Source organism: Pundamilia nyererei, unplaced genomic scaffold, assembly GCF_000239375.1.
Source record: "Pundamilia nyererei isolate P.nyererei 1_Seehausen unplaced genomic scaffold, PunNye1.0 scaffold00082, whole genome shotgun sequence".
In the NCBI taxonomy this organism is placed as follows: Eukaryota; Metazoa; Chordata; class Actinopteri; order Cichliformes; family Cichlidae; genus Pundamilia; species Pundamilia nyererei.
The window spans coordinates 1,694,531-1,713,665 of NW_005187483.1; the positions used below are offsets into that span (position 1 = coordinate 1,694,531).

At 41.6% G+C, this 19,135-nt stretch overlaps 1 protein-coding gene across 3 annotated transcripts in view; it reads left to right on the forward strand.

Annotated features, from left to right (window-relative positions):
* Positions 1-4,949, forward strand: part of LOC102214895 (ADP-ribosylation factor-like protein 15) — a 97,757-nt gene extending 92,808 nt beyond the window's left edge. For 2 of the 3 annotated variants that reach the window (XM_005738180.2, XM_005738178.2), the window contains exon 5: positions 3,154-4,949. In XM_005738180.2, the coding sequence (XP_005738237.1) occupies positions 3,154-3,306 (153 nt within the window). In that variant the 3' untranslated portion in view covers positions 3,307-4,949. The remainder of the gene's footprint in view (positions 1-3,153) is intronic. The other variant, XM_005738179.2, reaches the window with a different exon arrangement.
* Positions 4,950-19,135: the final 14,186 nt, after the last annotated feature.

Genomic DNA, 19,135 nt, shown 5'->3' on the forward strand with positions numbered 1-19,135 from the left:
ATGAGCATACTGAGAAAAAACTTCTGACAGTTTTTGTTGTTTTTGTTTTTTCTCTGCTTTATAATTTAAAATATAGACATCTGAGCCCACTGCCACCTGCTCTACTTTATGCCTTTTTAGAAGGTGAAGACAACTGTAGAGGAGAGGATATAAATTTGTTAGGGGTTTTTTTTTCTTCACATGTAGTATCAGACAGCAATATCAGGTATCTCCATAGCTGCCCTGCCCCTTTAGGTGGCTCCACGGTTTGTTTAGTTGGTCAAGAGGCCAGAGCAGAGCTCATTAAAGCTCTTTTATTCTGCCAGGAGATCCTCTTGCCATGGCATGATGCCAAGAGTGACCATACATGCAGTAATCTGGCACAGGTCGGGGAGCAGCTGGATGCACGTGCCATATATGCCCATTGGGTATCTTAAATAGCCCAAAGTAGGCTTGCCAGGTTTGGAGCTTAAGCTTAGCTGACTATATTATACAGCCACTCCCTGCGGACACTGGGTCACAAATTATACAACCTAAAAAATAGATCTATAATTCATTTACTTAAGTCGAGGCTCATATTCCAAAAAGAAATCATGCTTTAACATTATTTTATGTCTGTCTTCTGCCCCTTGGGTATGTTAGATTCCTTACACATTCCCAGTCTTTAGACTTTTCATAGTCTCAGAAGTTACTAACTATTCAGGGCTGTTACCAAAGAGTTCACCTTTCCTGGGTTTCATGTCTGTCCTCCTGAGAGCGCAGACTGTTGGCTAGCATGACTAGGCTCGAGCAGCAGGAACTCTGCTGACACAGACACAAGCGATTAAAGAATTTTTGACACCCTCATGCATGTATAAGCTGCTTTCTAACATGCACAAGGCAAGACGCTCCGGTCTGTATGACCTAGAAGAAGCTAGACTGGATGACCCAGTGGTCATCCTTGGAGCCATCTGGCAATCCACGTCTTGTGTGGCTTACCCATACCACTGCCTCACGCAATTCCTTAAGCAAGCATAAGTGTGCTTAGGAGGATTTAATCTCAGAGAAACTGGTTTGGGCCACACTGCTGATTGCATTACATTGCTGATTCTTTCAGTAATGTAATACTGAGGCAGTGTTTTTAGCAGCATATAATGGCTGAATTGTGTGATTAAAGTCTCTGGATTTGATATGCAGTGTCGATGAAATGTAGCTCGCAAGAAGGTGTTCATATCAGTTGGCTATTAAGTAAAAAGGGGATTGTTTGAGATCTCAGATTAGTGGTTTTATCATGCGCACATAAGTGTAAAGCTGCACTGAAAACTTTAGAAGTCATCTGCCGTCGTTGGTAAGGCCGCTCATCTGTCGCACAGTGCTAAAGAAGGTATTTGCCACACTATGAGATGCCCCTGGGTGTGTTCTATTGGCCCGTGAGGGGAAGTGAGAGAAGCTTGAGCCTGTCTGCACTTGCACAGAGGTCACTTCTGGACTTTTGACTGTCTGCCAGTGCAGGGGCCAAAGTCTTCCAGAAGAGGGCCTTGGCTACAGGCTGACAAGTAAGCCAGCCAGACAGGCAGCCAGCCACATCGTCTACAGTCTAGGTCTGGGGCTAGAGCCTGGGCTAGGGCAGCTCAAGTTACCCAGACAGATTTGTTAACACTGTTTGGGTCCACTCGGCTTTCTAGCCAGGCCTCTGAGCCAAACGCGGCTGAGGTGACTTAATCTGTCATTAAACTCACATTACACCCGGACAGAGACTCGGCTCAGGGGGGCAGAGACGGCACTCACTCTCCCACTCGCTGGCATGGCTGGCTGGGTTTGAGCAGACACAAAGAGTGCGCACCCCCTCCTCCTCCTCTCCGTCCTCTTCATGCCACACACCATGGCACAGCTAGACAGCCCAGCACGGTCTAGACAAAAGCAATTTCACTTGAAGTTGAAAAGTAATTTGACTGTGTGACGATCCTTGTGGACTTTGTGGTGTTTATTTGCTGCACATGTTTTCTTGTATAATTCAGAACACTGAGGTTGTCTGCAGTCATTAATCTCGGTTTGATATTTGCAGAAATGTGTAGAAATGAGCACTAAAGAAATCAATTAAATTGATAATAGCTAATGTAATGTTTTAAATAGCTTCAGAGCATAGCTTTGTGCTGTCCTCTTTCCAGCCAGTCAATACTCAATGTGAATATTGCATTCGAAAAAACGCAGTAGTTTAGCTTGTAGCTTAATATTCTAATAAAGATGAGTGTGAAATAGAGATGCCTATATTCATATATTTCAACCCAGCGTCTGTTACACATTGTGTACATTTCTGCAAGCCTATACACCATTGTCAAACTGAGCATGAAACTGACTAAATTAGTTAATAAGGTGGGAAATTGTGTTTTTATTGCATCTGTTACATTTGAAGCTTTGCATTTTTCTCCCAGAGCTGCTGACAGTACACATTTGGTTTTGTGCATTCTTCACTGGCTATAAGGCAAACAGGAGGAGATGGCTGAACTGGGTTCACATCGGGCAAAAAAATTGTTTCCATATCTCTCAGCTTGAAAATGTCAGAAACCCTAACAACCTGCAGTACCTTCAGTGGAGGTCTAAGACATTGTTTCTCTCTGCTGAGATTTGTTTTTACGTAACAGCTGGTTCTGGTTCTCCCCTGAACCTCACAGCACCCCCACTGTCAAGAGCAGCCAAAAGCCAGCATATGAACTTTATAATAACTGTTACAAAGAGCAGTGCCAACCCTTTTATTCGTCAGATGAAGAGGTTGTTGTGTTTCATTTAGGTGTGTGGGGGGGGGTTGAACAGCAGCAATTACTGGATACCGGTCTAAAAAACGTACTATGTCTTCAGTCTTATGTGTTACTAAAGCACAACGTTATACAGTTACTTTCTGCCACATGTTTGAGGGTGAGGTAATGTGTGAACTGACCTAGTGTGGTGAGGATATGAGATGAAAATGTGCCAGCTTACATGCCTTTACAAGCTGTAGTTTGACGATTGTGTGTTTTTGCTTTATTTGAACTTTTTATACTTTGAATTTGATCAAAGATGTTCTGGGGGGAAATTAAAATGTTGATTCATATTTTTTTATTCGTATTGAAAACAGGAGCTGTTGTTAGACGCTAAATATAAGATTTTACTTTTTTCAAATGATTATTTTAGCTGATTGCATCGTGTGTTTGGCTGCAGATCAAGAAGTACTTTGAGCTGGAACCGCTGGCCCGAGGAAAGCGCTGGATCCTGGAGGGCAGCACCACTGACAGCATGGAGGCGGTGAAGGAGAGCTTCGGTCAGTTCATTAGCCTGTTGGAGGACAAAGACACAGAGCCGGCAAGGATATGATGCTAAAGCTGCTAATGCTAGGAGACATTAGCGGTTAAACACCAACACATCCTGCTGGTGCCCATGTACATGCGCACACATGCGCGCGCACACACACACACACACACAAGAAAATACAGCAGTTGTTGGTTTCTCTCTGTGAGATGTGTATTGTATGTTATCCTCCCTTCACTGCGGTCTCATTTTTCAAATTGGAAGAGCGTGCACAAGCGACAGTCAACTACTACAGCCTGACAGAGGAGCGCGACTGTTAAACCCACCCAGCGTAAAGCAGTTTGTCAAAAGAAATCACTGAACTTTGCCGACAACAGAAATCTTGTTTACTGCTGTTTGTGCCATTGTGATTAAATCAATGGCATTTGGAAGGTATGGCATTCCTTTGGTCATTATTGAGCACTAAGACAGACACACACACACACACACACACACACAGTGGAGCCCAGGTTGTCTGTAGATATGTTTAACATCTCCACTAATTACTTTACAGGATGTTTGGGTGGGCATGGTTGAAGTTCCTTCCACTGAGAAGTACTGTATGGCTGTCAAGTGTGCTTCTCCTTTTGACTCGGTAACAGCGAATGCCATCATGTGATTGGAGTGCATAGTCCAAAGCCTTGTGTTATGAACGGTAGTTACATATCGGTGTGTCACACCGTGTCTGAATATCTAATCTGAATAGTGTAGTCTGAGTATCTCATGGAGTATCTTATGTACATGCAGACAAGTATATTGCTGTGTACCCTCCTGTGCAGCCATACACAAGTACTACTAATCATGTGACTAGTGTTAGGTGAGTTTATGGAGACATTATTCTTTCAGAGAAAGTGGAAATGAGTTTGAATGCTTTTGTAAATGTGCAACTTAGGATATATTTTCTAGCTCTGTATCTTAACCTCTCAGAGCTGCATTCAGATTTTTTTTATATGTCATACACACACGAGTCACACTTAGGAATTTTTTCAAATCAAAGAAGAAAAAAAGAAACAAAAAACAATGATTGACCAGGCTGGATTTCTCCACAAGTAGAGAAATGTAATGGACTTGGTTGCTTAACACTAAAATTGTCACTTTTGATGATGTTTTTGTTTTTTTACAGTATGTTTTTTTTTTCTTTTGAATTTGATATAATCCCTTTCAGCATTGGCTTGTGACTGCAGACTCCCATCTGGGTGAAATACAAACTATCAATCAGCCACAGCAACAGCTGCATCTGACAAGTCGCTGTCCGACACACTAATGCCTTCCAACTGTCTGAAGACCCCTCCCCGTCTGCTGTTTATCACGTACCTCTGCCCCACTTCATCCAAACCAACACTACCCCTCCACTCCTGCTCTGCTCCCTGTCTCCATTACTGCTCAATGGGGCTTCTTTGGCCTAGATGAGCCAGTTCAGTGCGGCTGCCCTCAGGTGGACTCCACACCTCTTAAAATGAGTCATGTTCATTGTGCCACAGGTGTGTGGTTGTCCCGAAGATGTGCTTATGAATAATGTTCACCCCTCCTCCTTCCTGCGTACTCTGTATTGTTTGTTGTTATTTTGATTAGTATTTTTGTCAGGTTTGTAGAGATTTAACCACTTTTTGTACCTGATGTGAGAATGATACATTTGTTCGCTTGAAAGCAAAATAAATCTGTTGACTAGGGATCTGTTGGCCTTTTCATGTCATTTCATTACCCAAACCTTTAAAAATGCAGTATTTACATTGTTGTTGTTATTATCTCATCTTGCATTTGTCTCAAAAAAGGCAATTTACGTTTTAAAAGGAAAATTACCGTCACAGTTCTTGTTGGCATTTTGATCACTTTTGCTTCTTAAACTGTGGAAGTAAAATATCTGATACATTTGTCCTCTTACTTCCTCTGAATGCTATCGAGGGGCGTAATGCAGTTATTCGCAGAATAATTGCCGAGCTGTGGAGCTAAAGGGTTTTTGTGCTTAAATTTGGTCAAAATGGGTATGAATGGGAAAATATTTGAATAATGGATTATTTGCATTTCATGTTTTAGCACAAAATATTTAAAGAATTGAAAGTTTGCATGTTTTCTTCACAGTACCTCTGGTTTGTGATTTAGCATGACCCGTGGAAACCTGAGCTGCTGGAAGATAATCAGGAAAATGCAGATGACACAGAGGAGTTTGAGCCAGAGGTTTTAAAAAAAGAGAGAGAGAGTAAGAGAGAGTCAAAGTGGAGCAGCTGAAGAAAGTTCTGAGTGGAAAGTTAACAGAGTGAGACAGGAGTGCCTGATAAATATACTCTACTCTGTGCTACCTCTGCCTCCCCCTTTCTTCTCCTTTTGCCCTTCTTCGTTCTCTTTCAAATTAACCGTGTGGCTTTAATACAATGTGTGTCATGCAGGTTGCCCTGGCGACTCTTTGATCCTGTTTTCCAGTCTCTGCCTCTGGGGCAGACGTGCTTCTCTTCAGTCTGCTGCACACCAGCTCTGGAAGCTCCTGCAGCCCTGAGACAAACCATGGGCTGCTGCGCTCGTCTCGCTCCCCCTTTTTTCTTCCTGTCGCTCTCACTTTCTATTTTAAGTCCTTTTTTCTCCCTCTTCTTATCTTTTTTCTTTCTTTCTTTTTTCTTTTCTTTGCTCAGATTTTTTCCATCTCTCTGTCTCACTCTTGATCGCTCTGCTTCCCTTTGGTCACACCAAAGTAGCCCTCCCTCAGCGTGGGCATGCCGAGTGCCCAGGGGAAGGGAAGAGGCCAGGACCTCAGAGGAGCAGCCCTCCCGGGAGAAAGAAGAGAGGCGAGGGACCTCTCACGCTTCCACTTCTCCCCACTCGTCTCCATGTCTGTAAAGGTGATTTAATTCCCCTGAAGAAGACGCAGACGGTCTTCTCCTCGCTAAACCTTCACCTGCTCTGCTCATTTAATGCCTGGTGTCTGGCTCGGGGAGTGTCTCGTCCTTGTTGGCAGCAGACCCTCAGTACGAAGCTTCAAAGTTAAACTATCGTCGTCTGTCAAGACTTTTCTAGTCGATTTTCGTTCACAGTACATTACCTAGCAACAATAACCGAAACTGGATGTTTACTGTGATGGAGACAGTACATTCAAGTCTCTGCAGGCATAATTTATAATTTACTAAAATGAATCTTGATTAATGGTAGACAGGAAGGGAGGAAGATGCAAAGAGATCTACAAATCTATGGCAAGCCTAATTGTTGGCAGCAATATAAAGTGAAGGTGTGATTTGTAACAAAAGGATAAAACAAGGAAAATTGCCCTCTAGAGAACGACTGCGGCTGACGCTGCACAGAAGCACGCTGAACTTATGCAACACAGTTCAAAGCTGCCAATCACGAGCAATTATCCGCCATGCGAGGCTGCAGCCTTCATGATAGTTTATCATTTGTCTTTTTGGTTTTGATTTTCTGACATCAAGAGTGCTGCATTCACGTCATTATCTGGGCTTTTTTTTTTTTCTTCTCACATTTACAACTTAGTTACAGTTTGTTGTGTGTATATACACACACACACACACACACTTCAGTTAACAGGAAATCTTCCATCAGGTGCTGTTCAAACACGGCCGGTGTTCATTTGAACATTTAAGGTGCTCCATGATATTTCATATTGTTGGAAGCAGAAGCTATGTGGGTTTATAAAACAATGTCATGTTTGCAGCATTTCATCTTTTTTAGCAAAACTGTGATGTGAAGTGACGACAAAGCTGCCTGGGTGTGTTTTCTCTCACACTTTCTCTCCCACTTTAATTAAAAACAGGTCAAAGAGCTTGTTTGAAAAAACAACAACATTATGGAATATATGCTGTTTGTATTTCATGTTACTTCTGTTGCATAAAAGCAAAGAGTAGAATAAGCACACTGTGCTCAGAAGTCCTGAAATGGGTGTCAGAAACAATAGATATCAACAAAAGTACACGTGCAGCTCACATGTTAAATGACAGCATTCATTTAACATGTCAGCATTCAACAGCTGCAGCATTTTTGCCAACTGGTTAAATTGGTTATAATTTAAACACTTTAGGTACTGAATATTCTTACAAAATATAATTTTATAAGAATATTAATTGGATTATGTTCATATTTTGGCAACTACTACTTAATGTATAAAGATAGAAATTAATGTCATACAGCACAAGTATAAACAAATGCTATCACACACCACAAAATGAACCCTGTGAGCTTTGTGAAATGCAAATGTGTGACCCGACCGGGAACCTAACTTTCGTTTACAGGACAAACAAAAGCTGGCATGTTTTTTTAAACTCTGAAAAGAATGCCTCTTTCTCTCCGGCTTCTCCCATCCAGCGTGTGTGGCAGCGTTTCTCCTGATAAGATCCAGCCAGGAGGTGGAACAGATGTTGCCCTGACATCCATCTGGGCCCTGTACCCCGACTCTGCCTCCCACAGCCGATGCTCTGTGCGGGCCGCTTACCATTCTCGGCCCCTCGTAGTGAGGGGGAAAGAAAAAAGCTCTCCACCGAGCGTAGAAATCACTTTCGCTCACGTTTAATCTGAGAAAGATACCAGTCTGTAATCAAGCGGGACCTTTGGGTCTATTCGGGGTGTTCCCTCTTTGTTTCAGCACTCTCTTGCCTTCAACACTCTCACACCCCTTTGAACAACAAACACAAATGACGGAAACGCATCGAAATGATGTAAGCTGGTGACGAAATGTACCCTGGACTAAATAATGGTTTCCAGATCTGTGATATGATTGAGGCGAGTCCAGAAATTTGCAGCACCGTGACATTTCCACTGGTGTCACGGCACCAAAAGCGATAGACACCTTCACCCTAAACAAATCAATCTCATATGTTTAAACTTAACCTGATGATTAATGGAAAAGCGGTTGCAGATGAACCACAGTTATGGTGCAAATTTCAAAATCATGTTGTTTAGAGTTTCCACATACGTCAAAATAGGTGGCTCGTTTGATGAATAATGCATATTAATTAAGCCTTTCTCTTTGAAATTGCTTTTAGGTTAAAAGACAATACCAAAAAAAAAAATAGTCTCTTGTTAGAGAATATGGGAGTCTTAACCAGAATTGCTTTTAATGAAAAATTCAGCAATTTCTTAGTAATTCACTCATTTTTAGTCAGCCAGATTTCTGTGTTTCTAGATTTCTCAGAGCTTCCCTCCACTAGACGCTGAAATGTGACTGTAGAGAAATCCCTCCTATCGTGCACGTTGATCCTGAAGGGTTTGTGGTCGAGCCATAAGACTAATGAACAGCTCAAACCTGATAGAAGCTTAACGAGTTACACCCCTGCCAAGCAATGAGTGAGTGCACTCACGCTTTGCAGCGACATGCCGGGATCGTTATGCCTTATGAGTCATCAGAGTGTTTGCTTTTTTACTTTAAACTTTAATTTGACAGTCTTATATTTTAAAAACACACACACACACACACACACACACACACACACACACACACACACACACACACACACACAAGAAAAACATGAACATTAGAGAATATTAAATTAGTCTAAATGTCTACATGTAATTTGATCATGTCAGTTAATCAAGTGGAAATTGAGGCCCTTGGGAACCAAACCAGACAGCTGCCACAGTCATTTCTTTCCAGTTAATCCTATTGGAACAAGGAAGTCTTTATTCACATTAGTTTAGGATGACTGGCAGTCAGACTTCCTCATTATCTCTTTATTTTTTGTTTTTCTGCAATGTGGAAATGCAAAAAAAAAAAAAAAATTGTCCACTGCAGGAGCGTGTTAGTGCAGCTTCCCAAGTCTCAAGACCTATAAATCCTAAAAACTAAAGCTCAGGTCAGTGTGAGTGAATTCAGTTTCACACCAGACGATAAATGTGCAAAACTGTAGTCTTTGTTTAAATTTGTTCCTTTATGGTCCTGTGTTAGAGTACTGACAAAATACTGCTTACCGTCTTACTTTTACACTTTTTCAGGAATATTGAGGTAAATTTGGGTGTGTACCTCAATACAAAATGATCTCCACCAACTATCCAAAGTTTGTTAGGCAGGAGAAAAACCCCTGTTTTGTATTATGCATGCATTGGGCATTTTGAAACCAAATTTGAGGTTTTGTAAAGGAAACAAAGTAGCACAATATTTACCTCAGGAGTGCTGAAGTTTGTGTAAAATCCTTCAAAGTTAAACTTAAGAAAGTGCTTAAGAAAATATTTGTTAGGACTACCTTCATGATGTTATTTTTTATTTTATTTTTTACCATTTGTGAGTTTTAGATGAGATTAATTTGTTTCTTGCAGGGATCAAACTTTAATCCTCAAACTTTGGAGGAAACCATGCTGTGCTGCTCTGGCCCCTTTGTAGCCATCTAAGCGTCCCTTGTTTTTTCTGCGTGTTTGAATGCCTCATCTGTTGGGTGACTTCCGTGGGATTGCGGCCGGCTTGTCACTGAGATTGTTTGTCCTGAGGACGAGATCTGTGTGAGTCCTGTTTCTCTTCCTCTCTCCTCGGCCCGAGTGCTGACGGAGACCCGCATCCCAGGTGGCCCACACATCAAAACGAGGGATTGCGGCTCTTGGTTTTCAGACAAACATCACTCACTTTCTTTGTTGTCTGAGGGACAGGGGGCATGGCGGATCTCCCTTCACCCCTCCCTCACTATCGCCTTCCACCAGCCCACTGCCCCATCCCGCAGGAGCTGCTAAAAGCAAATGTCAGTCAAGGAGAAGGTGTTGCATTCCTTCTAAAGGTCAATTAGTGGTGGCCACTGAAGGATCTGTTTAGTTCTTCAGTGGACTGGAAGTTATAAATTCATTTGCCTTTTTCCCCCCCCGTTTTCTTTATGTGATGACACCTTTGTCACATTTCAGTCCACTGCCCTTCCCTTCCTACATACCTGCCACACACGCAGCCAGTGTAGGCTGCTGTGAGCGTCATTCATAATGCGTTGCACATGCGAGCTATTGCTCTCTCTGTAACGGGGACCCAGTAGCAGCTTGCAGTTCAGCATCTCCTGACTCATCTGTGCAGGTGATTCCCCCCTCCGTCTCTTCCCCTCCAGGCCTGTAAGGAGTGAAGTGTCTAGGGTACTTTTATGAGTATGACCTTAACATGCTCGTCTCAAGTGGTCTAGACTCAGCGCTCCATTTACTAGAGTCCTCGTCCCACTGATGGCTATCAGAGTTTCTGCTTTTTACTAGTGACTCTCCCTTGTCATAACTCTTTGAAGACTGACAGACATGACGCTCCGACTGTCCTTTTTGGTGGACCTTGTAGAGAATTTACTATCAGAGGTGGAGAAGAACAAGGAATAACAAAAAGAAAGGGCTCTGACATGCACTGCCTCTCTCTGCAGGAGACCAGATGAACATGTGCAGAGTACAGCTGTGGTTTGGCTGCACTCTCAGAAGGTAATGTGGCTTTCATGTAGTGCAGATGCCAGCTTTAAATTACTTTCAACACATATCATGAACATCAGGAAGGATGGATCAGGGCGAAGTTGTTTTCTGAGACAGGTGAAATTAAATAATAGATTTACCACCCAGTGGAGTTATTTTACCTAACACAACAATGTGACATTTACTCCATTCGCCTTGTTGGATTGTAGTTTTTACGAGCCTTGGCCTAACAAGCCGATGCAGTGAGTGTGCAGGCAACAGGTGATTAATCAGTCGCTAATATGTAGTAAATATTTAACAGTTGCCTATAAATTTGAGCCTTTTAGACATTATGGTGTGTTTGGTGTGCTGCGTGGCCCAGAGCCAAGCGCTGTAGGTGGATTAGCTCATTGAATCCAAACAGTTTACGGGGAAAGCAGCTCCAGTGACGACACTATGTGGGCAGCTTGCAGCTCTCAAAACACAAACCTTTCACGCGAAAGCGAAAAAGGAGAAAAACTGAGTCTTTCACAGGGACAATCTAGTAAACATAGTTGCTGCGTAGAGAGGGAACACCTGTGTTTTGCCAAACTTTTGGCATGGAGCAGTTTGATCACTGCCGGAGCCATATTTGGTTTCGGGCAAATTTCACGTTGCCGTTAATGCAATGACGAAACGCACCCTGACTCATGCAGGAAACTGCAAAGTCGGTCACTGATAAAATCCGAGGGAACAATAGAAACTGGAGAAAGTGCTGAGATGATTCAGCTTTGCTAGAGTAACAAGCTGTAGATACAAAGTTACATGGTGGGAATAAGATTAGAGCTGAGGCCTGAAATAGCATTTAAGGTGTTGAGGATTAGGGTTAAATGTCAGTAAGGTCAAGTAAGAGACCAGTGTAGCCTGGCTTAGAGATATTAGCTGGAAGGAGCTCGCTGACTGATTGGTCAGCTGTCAGAGTTCTGTGCATGTGTGCAGTTAACACATATCTGTATACTTACCTAGCTACAGCCTCTTTTTTTTCACTAAGTTTGTTCCCAAATAAAGACTCATGAAACCTCGAGAAAAGTTCAGTTTCTGCGTTTATTTAACATTTAATGAAAGCACAGGACTAAACAAATCCCAGGCTTAAATTCATATCTTTAGTAATGAACAGTCTTCGCTTTGTTGTCAGTTTTTAAATGTTTTTTGGTCAATTTGAGAATTATTAAATGCCTCCAGTCTGTTGCTTTGGTGTCACATTGCAGTATCCCCTCTCTGTTTACTGTTTTTCTGAGAACTGAGCCTAAACATCCTCTAATAGGATAAGCCAATTCGAAGACCTCAGAAGAAGAAAGAAAAACTGCTCTCTTTACCTACCAGATGGCCCTTCAGTGTTTAACATCTGTGTAGTCATAACACGTTTATAGTTCTCCTTCTTTTCAAGCTGTAAAATAACTTATTTTTTCCTCTTTTTTTTTTTGATCAGAACAATCACTGTTAGATGATCTGATCCTACGCAGATTAAGTTTTAGTTAAATTGTATTTCCTGGGATTGTTTGAATTAAAAAGGTTGTCTGACAGCTAATTGGGTCAGTTATGGAGATTTTGTTTTCTAATTGCTTTACTGCTAATAAACAAGTGATTTTACTCCCCCGATTAAAAGCACAGATATTTTTGGAAGGTCTGTGAACTCATCTAAACATCTAAAAGGGATTCTTTGTAACAAATCAGTCTCAGAGCTTAAAGTGGGGCTATCACAGTGCTTATTTGTGCATTCAGTCACATTAGACTGGGGACCATACCACTGCCCCAAAATTATTGTGACTGTGTCCGATGAACTTGCAATCTTGTTGTCTTTGAAATGGTTGCTTCGAAGATGGGGACCAGGTGTGTGACTGCCTGCAGAAGTGTTCGGCCAGTAAGTTGCCATCTTAAAAGCAACTTTGGGGCTTCAAGATGGGGAAAAAATGGCAATAAGGTGGAGCAGGTCTGCTATCAGTCAGCATCAGTTTGGGATTTAATGGGGTCAGGCTGGCAATTTCATGCAATCTGTTTGTGATATTACGGCAATCAACAGTGGTAAATCAGCAGCAACTCACAGGTATGTTGCTGTCTACTAACACAGAGTCACATGAGCTGTCCAGCCAGAACCTCACAGATTTAAAATTTGTGACGTAGGTGTTGCAGGTTGATACATTTTGCAGGCAATTTACCTGCAAAATGATACAAGTGCTGAGCAACATTTTACATAGGATTTAAATCAGAAGGCAACCAGTTGAGTCACTTCCCCTACTGCAAAGAGAGGCATCGAAGACAAGTTGCGCTCATCAGCGTAGAGTGACGCAGACTGATTGCAACGTGTTGCCAATCTGTCTGCATTTATGAGACTGATTATTAAACAGCAGTTATTTGCGAACCTTTACCAACCCGTCTGACAGTGATTACAGTCAGTTTGGAGTCAGGCGTCCTGGTTTTCCTTACGATCAAAAATGGTCGTCCAGAGGTTGATGGCGTTATACACTCAACCTCTGGACGACCAGATACTACTGGCAATAGTTTGTGATGTGGCAAGTTTACCGATTGTTTTTTCCAAACTGTAACAAAGTTGATGTCCTATTTTTACTCTAATGTGACTAAGCCATTAGACCGACAACAACCCAAATTTGTAATGTTCCAACTAAAGTGCAACAGCAGATAGATGTATGTTTTGGTTGGCATTTTCTGCTTCTATTAAAAAAAAAAAAAGTAATTATTTTAGTGAGGCAAACTCACTATAAGTATATAAAATTGTCTGTGTTTCTATTTAGAAATTTCTGCAATTAAACAGGAAGCTTACTGTAAAAGACTGTTTCTGTGCCCGATTAGTCGTGTTTAGTGTTTTGTTTTTATTAAACAGAGCTTACAATGTAATAACCAGTCACAATCCCTGCAGCAGATCCAGTCTACCCATCAACCTAACTGAAATACTCAAATTTGACTCTCTCTCTCTCTTTAATGGCTGCATCATACATTTAAATAATGGTTTTAACAGCCGGTTCATAATTTTTTACAAATTTATCCTGATGCGGGGAAAAGAAATGAATATTGATGAGCATAAAATGATTCACTTTTGTAAAATACTTGTTAAAGTAGGTAAAATAATTACTGTTCACATTAATGTGCATCAGCAGTAGTAATCCAATAATAATAGAACTGTACGGAACTCGGAGGTGGCTTTTTTTTTTTCACTTAACAAGTCATTTTAAAAACACTGTAATAATTTACAGCCTGGCCTTATATATATCTGTTTCAACAGCATGGTATTATTGCATTATTTAATTATTGGACTGCCATCTTTAGTGTACAGAATGTCATATTTAAACACCACAAACCAATTAAATCCATTTGATTTAATTTTATAGAATCTTGAAGGTGATTTGATCAGCTGATTAAAGCTTTATAAAACAGTAATAACATGTCAACAACAAATCTGAATTTTATTTCTGTTGCATTCACTTGCGCAAAATCCAAAAGTAATCTGCTCAAAATTAGGAGAGTGACGCTCTTGTTTTCTCTTCTGTTGCTGCCCAGCGGACAGCCCCACCCTCCAACCCCCAGCCCTCTGAATCAGCCTGGTTCACATACACAAGATTAAGTAGCAAAAGTGACATCCAAGACCAATCGGGCCACCCAAGAGAACCACAACCAGCGGAAAGGCTGTCAGAGCCCCCTTTTGCAACATTAATCTTCAAGCCTCTCCTGCACTGCCAACTCACATCTCCTTCAAACAGGACGGGGAGGTAGAAAACTGAACTTTTCCCTCCCTGAAGGTTTTCTCCTCTCCATCAATTAACTCTTTGGGGGACAATTCATCGTCACCCAGCATGTGCCAGACGACTTCAAACAGAGGCAATATGAATTGCTTTTCCAGACATTTTTAAAAGTTGCACTTCATTTGGCAACGAGGAGATTAGTGTGGACGTGGGTTCAATTTATTATTCACCTAAAGGCCTGCGCAAAGACACGTGACACAAAACTTGCACCAAAAACATGCTGTAAAGTGATTTATACCTGAGAAAGCTGTTGAGGGCTGTAGAGACATTTCTATGGTCTCTTCTACCCATTAATGGGATGTTAAACATTCACCAGTGGAATTTATCTTGAACGTCAGCGCCCCATTAGAACAGACGCAGAGGCATCGGCATGCTAACTGGCCTACTTTAACCACCTCAGCTACCCTTTGTCTTCTTTACCAATCAATAGCATCTTTGATCTCTTTCAAGGAGGATAACTCTATAGTGTGCTTGTATGTGTGTGGTGGTGGCGGTGGTGCGGGGTGTTATCCTGACCTTCTGTGGGGGTGGTGTCACATCCAACCTGATAGTGGTGTGAATAGGAAAACAGAAAAGATGAATACAGCAACTGATAAATAGCGGAACATGAGTGTGTTATGGTGTGGATGCCTTCAGTCCCAGGAGAGGGCCTTCCTAACCCCGGCCTTTCTTCTGCTGGAGACTTGAGAAGCGAAGGAGGAGGGGGCGGGATGTCGCGCCATCTAACAGCGTTGCTTTGAAGACAGCAACACTGAAATCAAGCAGCATGCCTCAAATATTTCCTGCTACCTTTCATTAACACTCAACACATGGCTGTGCACCTAAGGATCCAGGCTGGTGAGCTTTATACTGTTCTCGTTGTCAACGTTTGCCATAAAAAGACCAAAACCACCAATGAATTGATCTGATTATGTAGTGTGTGCGCCACTGTCGCACATATAATGTTCTTCTACACTCAAGTACCCGTGATGTCCAAAAACACATCAGTGAAACACACTATCACTGCCATTTTTTTTGGTTTCGGTGCCACAGAAATCCAGCCTCCAAATCAGGAATTTCAAACTAATTTTACGTTGTGGGCCACATACAAGCTACTGTGTTTCACTTTTAGTGAAACAACACGATAAATGTGTAAATTCTGGTAGTTCATCAGCCAGACTGTCCTGTAAAGAAAAGAAAAGAAAATGTACTTTTTTCTGTGAACTTACCATGAAAAGCATAAATTTATATAGTAGATAGTGGAAAAACAGGAACTTTTTGTCTTTTAATTGTTTATCTATTACTTAATTAATTTGGTGTTATATGAACGAAGGGATATTTTTAAGAGAAGGAAAATTTGTGAAAATAGAGTTAAAAGTTCAAAATCTGTGCACTCCTTCAGATTTTCCAAAGCCGTCCAGGTTACAAGAGTTTTCCGGGCTGATTCTGGCCCCCGGGCTTTATGTTCGATACCTCTGCTCTAAGGAATAAACCCTGTATCAATGCACATCTGAAAATAGTGTCAAACAAATAGGACTGTTTACTCCTGTTAGTGTAAGGTTTGCTGAAGCCATGGAGCCCAGAAGCAGTGGGGAACTATACAGCCTTCCTTATCTCAGTCACCTGCTCTTATTTTTTAAAAAGATTTGCCTTCAGTGGAAACCATTGCACTTGAAGCCTAGTAACACAATCAGAACAAAGGCATTGGCTTTAAGATATGCACTAACTAGGATTGGTCGGTGACAATATCAACGTGTCAAAGAAGAAAATTCATTTAAAATTAATTAATGCCTCTCGTCTTATCCTTATCCAGGATTTCAGATCAGCCAGCCTCATTTTAAAATGCAGTCCAGATTTGGATACGATTATCTGGAGAATGCTATCTAATCCACGAGTCTTTGCATTTCCACCTGGTATTAAAATGTTTCTCCTTATCTACTTCCTTCCCACAATTTGTTCTGATATCAAGCTGCAAATTATGTAGGTGTGACTGACTGACCACACACGGTGAGTTTCAGGTAAGTGGAAACAACACAGCTTTTTCTTCCCCCCTTACATCTCTGATAGTTGCTGCTTCTTCCTGTGGTCTCAGTCAGCCTTGTTTTAGTTGGCAAGATGAGGTGGAGTCAGGTGACCTTTCACCTTTTGAGATTGGTTTTCTGTTTTGCTTTTTTCCCGCTCTCTCTTGTTTTTAAATGTGTTTTCACTGTACAGATTACTTTTACACCTGGTTGAAATGAGATCACAGCACCACCTCCACATGTGGCCCGGCTGATAAGTTATCCAGATACAGACTGCATGTTCATATCAGATGTAAATGAGGTAGGAAATCTCTACTGTCACTGCAGCACAGTAGATGTTAGAGGAGCCTCTGTTTAGAGGGCTAAAACTATCAAATAACTCCTTCAAATTTAAGTTTTTTTTGTGAAAATCTTTTTCAGGATAATTCCCAACTGGGCTCAATCAGCTCGCTGCTTCTGGTTAAAATAAATAAATATTGATTTCAATTTTAAGTGTTTCGAATACCTTAAAGAAACTCTTCAGATTTATTGTACTGGAGCGGCAGACAAAACATACACTCGCTGGACACTTTGTGAGGTACGTTTGCTGGTTCTGGGTTTGGACCCCTTTTGCCTTCAGAATGGCTTCAACTCTTTGTGGCACAGATTCAACAAGCTCCTGGAATCATTACTCAGACATTTTAGTCCATATTGATATGATAACATCACACAGTTGCTGCAGATTTGTCAGCTGAACATCCATGATGCAAATCTCCTGTTCCACCACATCCCAGAGGTGCTCTGTTAGATTGCAATCTGGTGACCGGCGAGGCTATTTGAGGACAGTGAACTCATAGTTATGTTCAAGAAACCAGTCAGAGCTCGTTTAAACTTTCTGACATGGTGCATTAATCCTGTATTATTAGGAGATTTATAAAGGGATGAACATGGTCAGCAACAATACTCGGGTAGTCTCAGTTGGTACTAGGGCACCAACACCGCCAGCCTGAACCATTGATACAAGGTGGGATGGATCCATTCCACTGTGGTCTTCTGCTGCTGTAGCCAATCGCCTCATCTGTGTTTTGAGTTCAGAGATGCTCTTCTGTATACTGTGGTTGCAGTGGGTGGTTATTTGAGTTTCTGCTGCCTTTCAATCCCTTTTGCTCCCTCAAGAAGTCATTTTCATCCAGACTGGATAATTTTCTCTTTTTCAGACCATTCTCTGTAAACCGTAGAATGGGTGTGTGTAGATCAACAGTTTCTGAAATACTCAGACCAGCCTGTCTGAAGCCAACAACCACGCCACATTTAAAGTCACTTAAATCCCCCCCTCCATTCAGGAGGTCATCTTAACCATGTTTACATACCTAAATACAGTTGCTGCCATGTGATTGGCTGATTAGATATTTGTGCTAACCTTATAAAATGGGTGGTGGGTGTAGATGGCACACAGGTTTGAGAGGTAAAACTATATCACAGTATCAACATACAGTAAAGTAAGGATGATGAATAATCTGTCAGGACGTTTCCAGCTTTTGCTTTTAAGACCGCGCTCACTCTGTACTTCAGTTTTTCAAGGTTCTTGGCAGGCAGATCACTTCAAGCGTTTTGGAGAGTTTTCAAGTTGTCTTCATGTCTTCTGTCTCTTCATATAATCTCAAGCTGAGCGCATGATTTTTGAGATCAGTGCCGTTGTCGGCGCCAGACCATCTGCCACAGGACTCACTGTTCTCCTTGTCACTGAAGATAAGTTTTTATGACTCTGTAATTGGGCTTGTTGTCACGAAATACAATTAATTTGGGAACCTCCTTGATAGTTTTGCTTGACTGATGACAACCTAAATATCTAAAACGTTTGGATAGTATTGTATATGATGACATAGTACAGTTTCTGGAAACTCTATTAGGAACTTTTTCTTAGCTGAAATAACCAGACGGGAATGTGCGTTTCTGGCCAATCAAAACAAAATGAAATACCTATGATACGAAATAAATCACAAAAAAACAGAAAGCTATAAATCAGCCCCACTCATTGTTCTTTATTGTTGCCCATAAAGAACTCATACACAGAGATAAGAAGAGATAGTTGGAAAAAGTGCTGTGCTTATGTGCAATTCTGTTGCAGCATCAGTTCTTATAAATTTTAGCCTTTAATGTGTGATTTAGGTGAACTGACACAAAGTCAGAAAGCTCCTTTTATTTTCTTTCATAGGAATCAATCTATGAAAGAAAATAAACGGAGCCTCTTACACAAACCTATTAAAAGACAAGCCTGCCAAGCTGTTTTTATTGTCTTAGCATGTAATAAGATAATTAGTGCACGAGTCCGTAGTGTACGCAATGATGTAAGAATAACAAACAGCACACTTTAGGTTCTGTTTCACTGTTACTTGCTGTGAGCTCTTGTTTGCATAACCAAAAGTCATCATTAATCTGTGCCTTTCAAAACAAGCTCGGGTCCACACAGTGTTTGTGATGAAAACACACAACAAAGACACACACACACGAGGAAGCTGGTCTTTGGCTGCGGACGAGGCGGCTTGCGTGCCTCGCTGCTTTGGTTGGGGAATTCACAGCAGAGGGCGACCACAGACAGGAGTGATCATCAGGTCACTGAGGGCCAGAAAGCAGCGCGCGCGTGTGAGTGTGTGTGCGTGTGAGTGTGCGTGTGAGTGTGCGTGTGAGTGTGTGTGTGTGTGCGTGTGTGTGTGTGTGTGTGTTTGTATCATTTAGAGAAGCTCGGCAAATAACATCTTG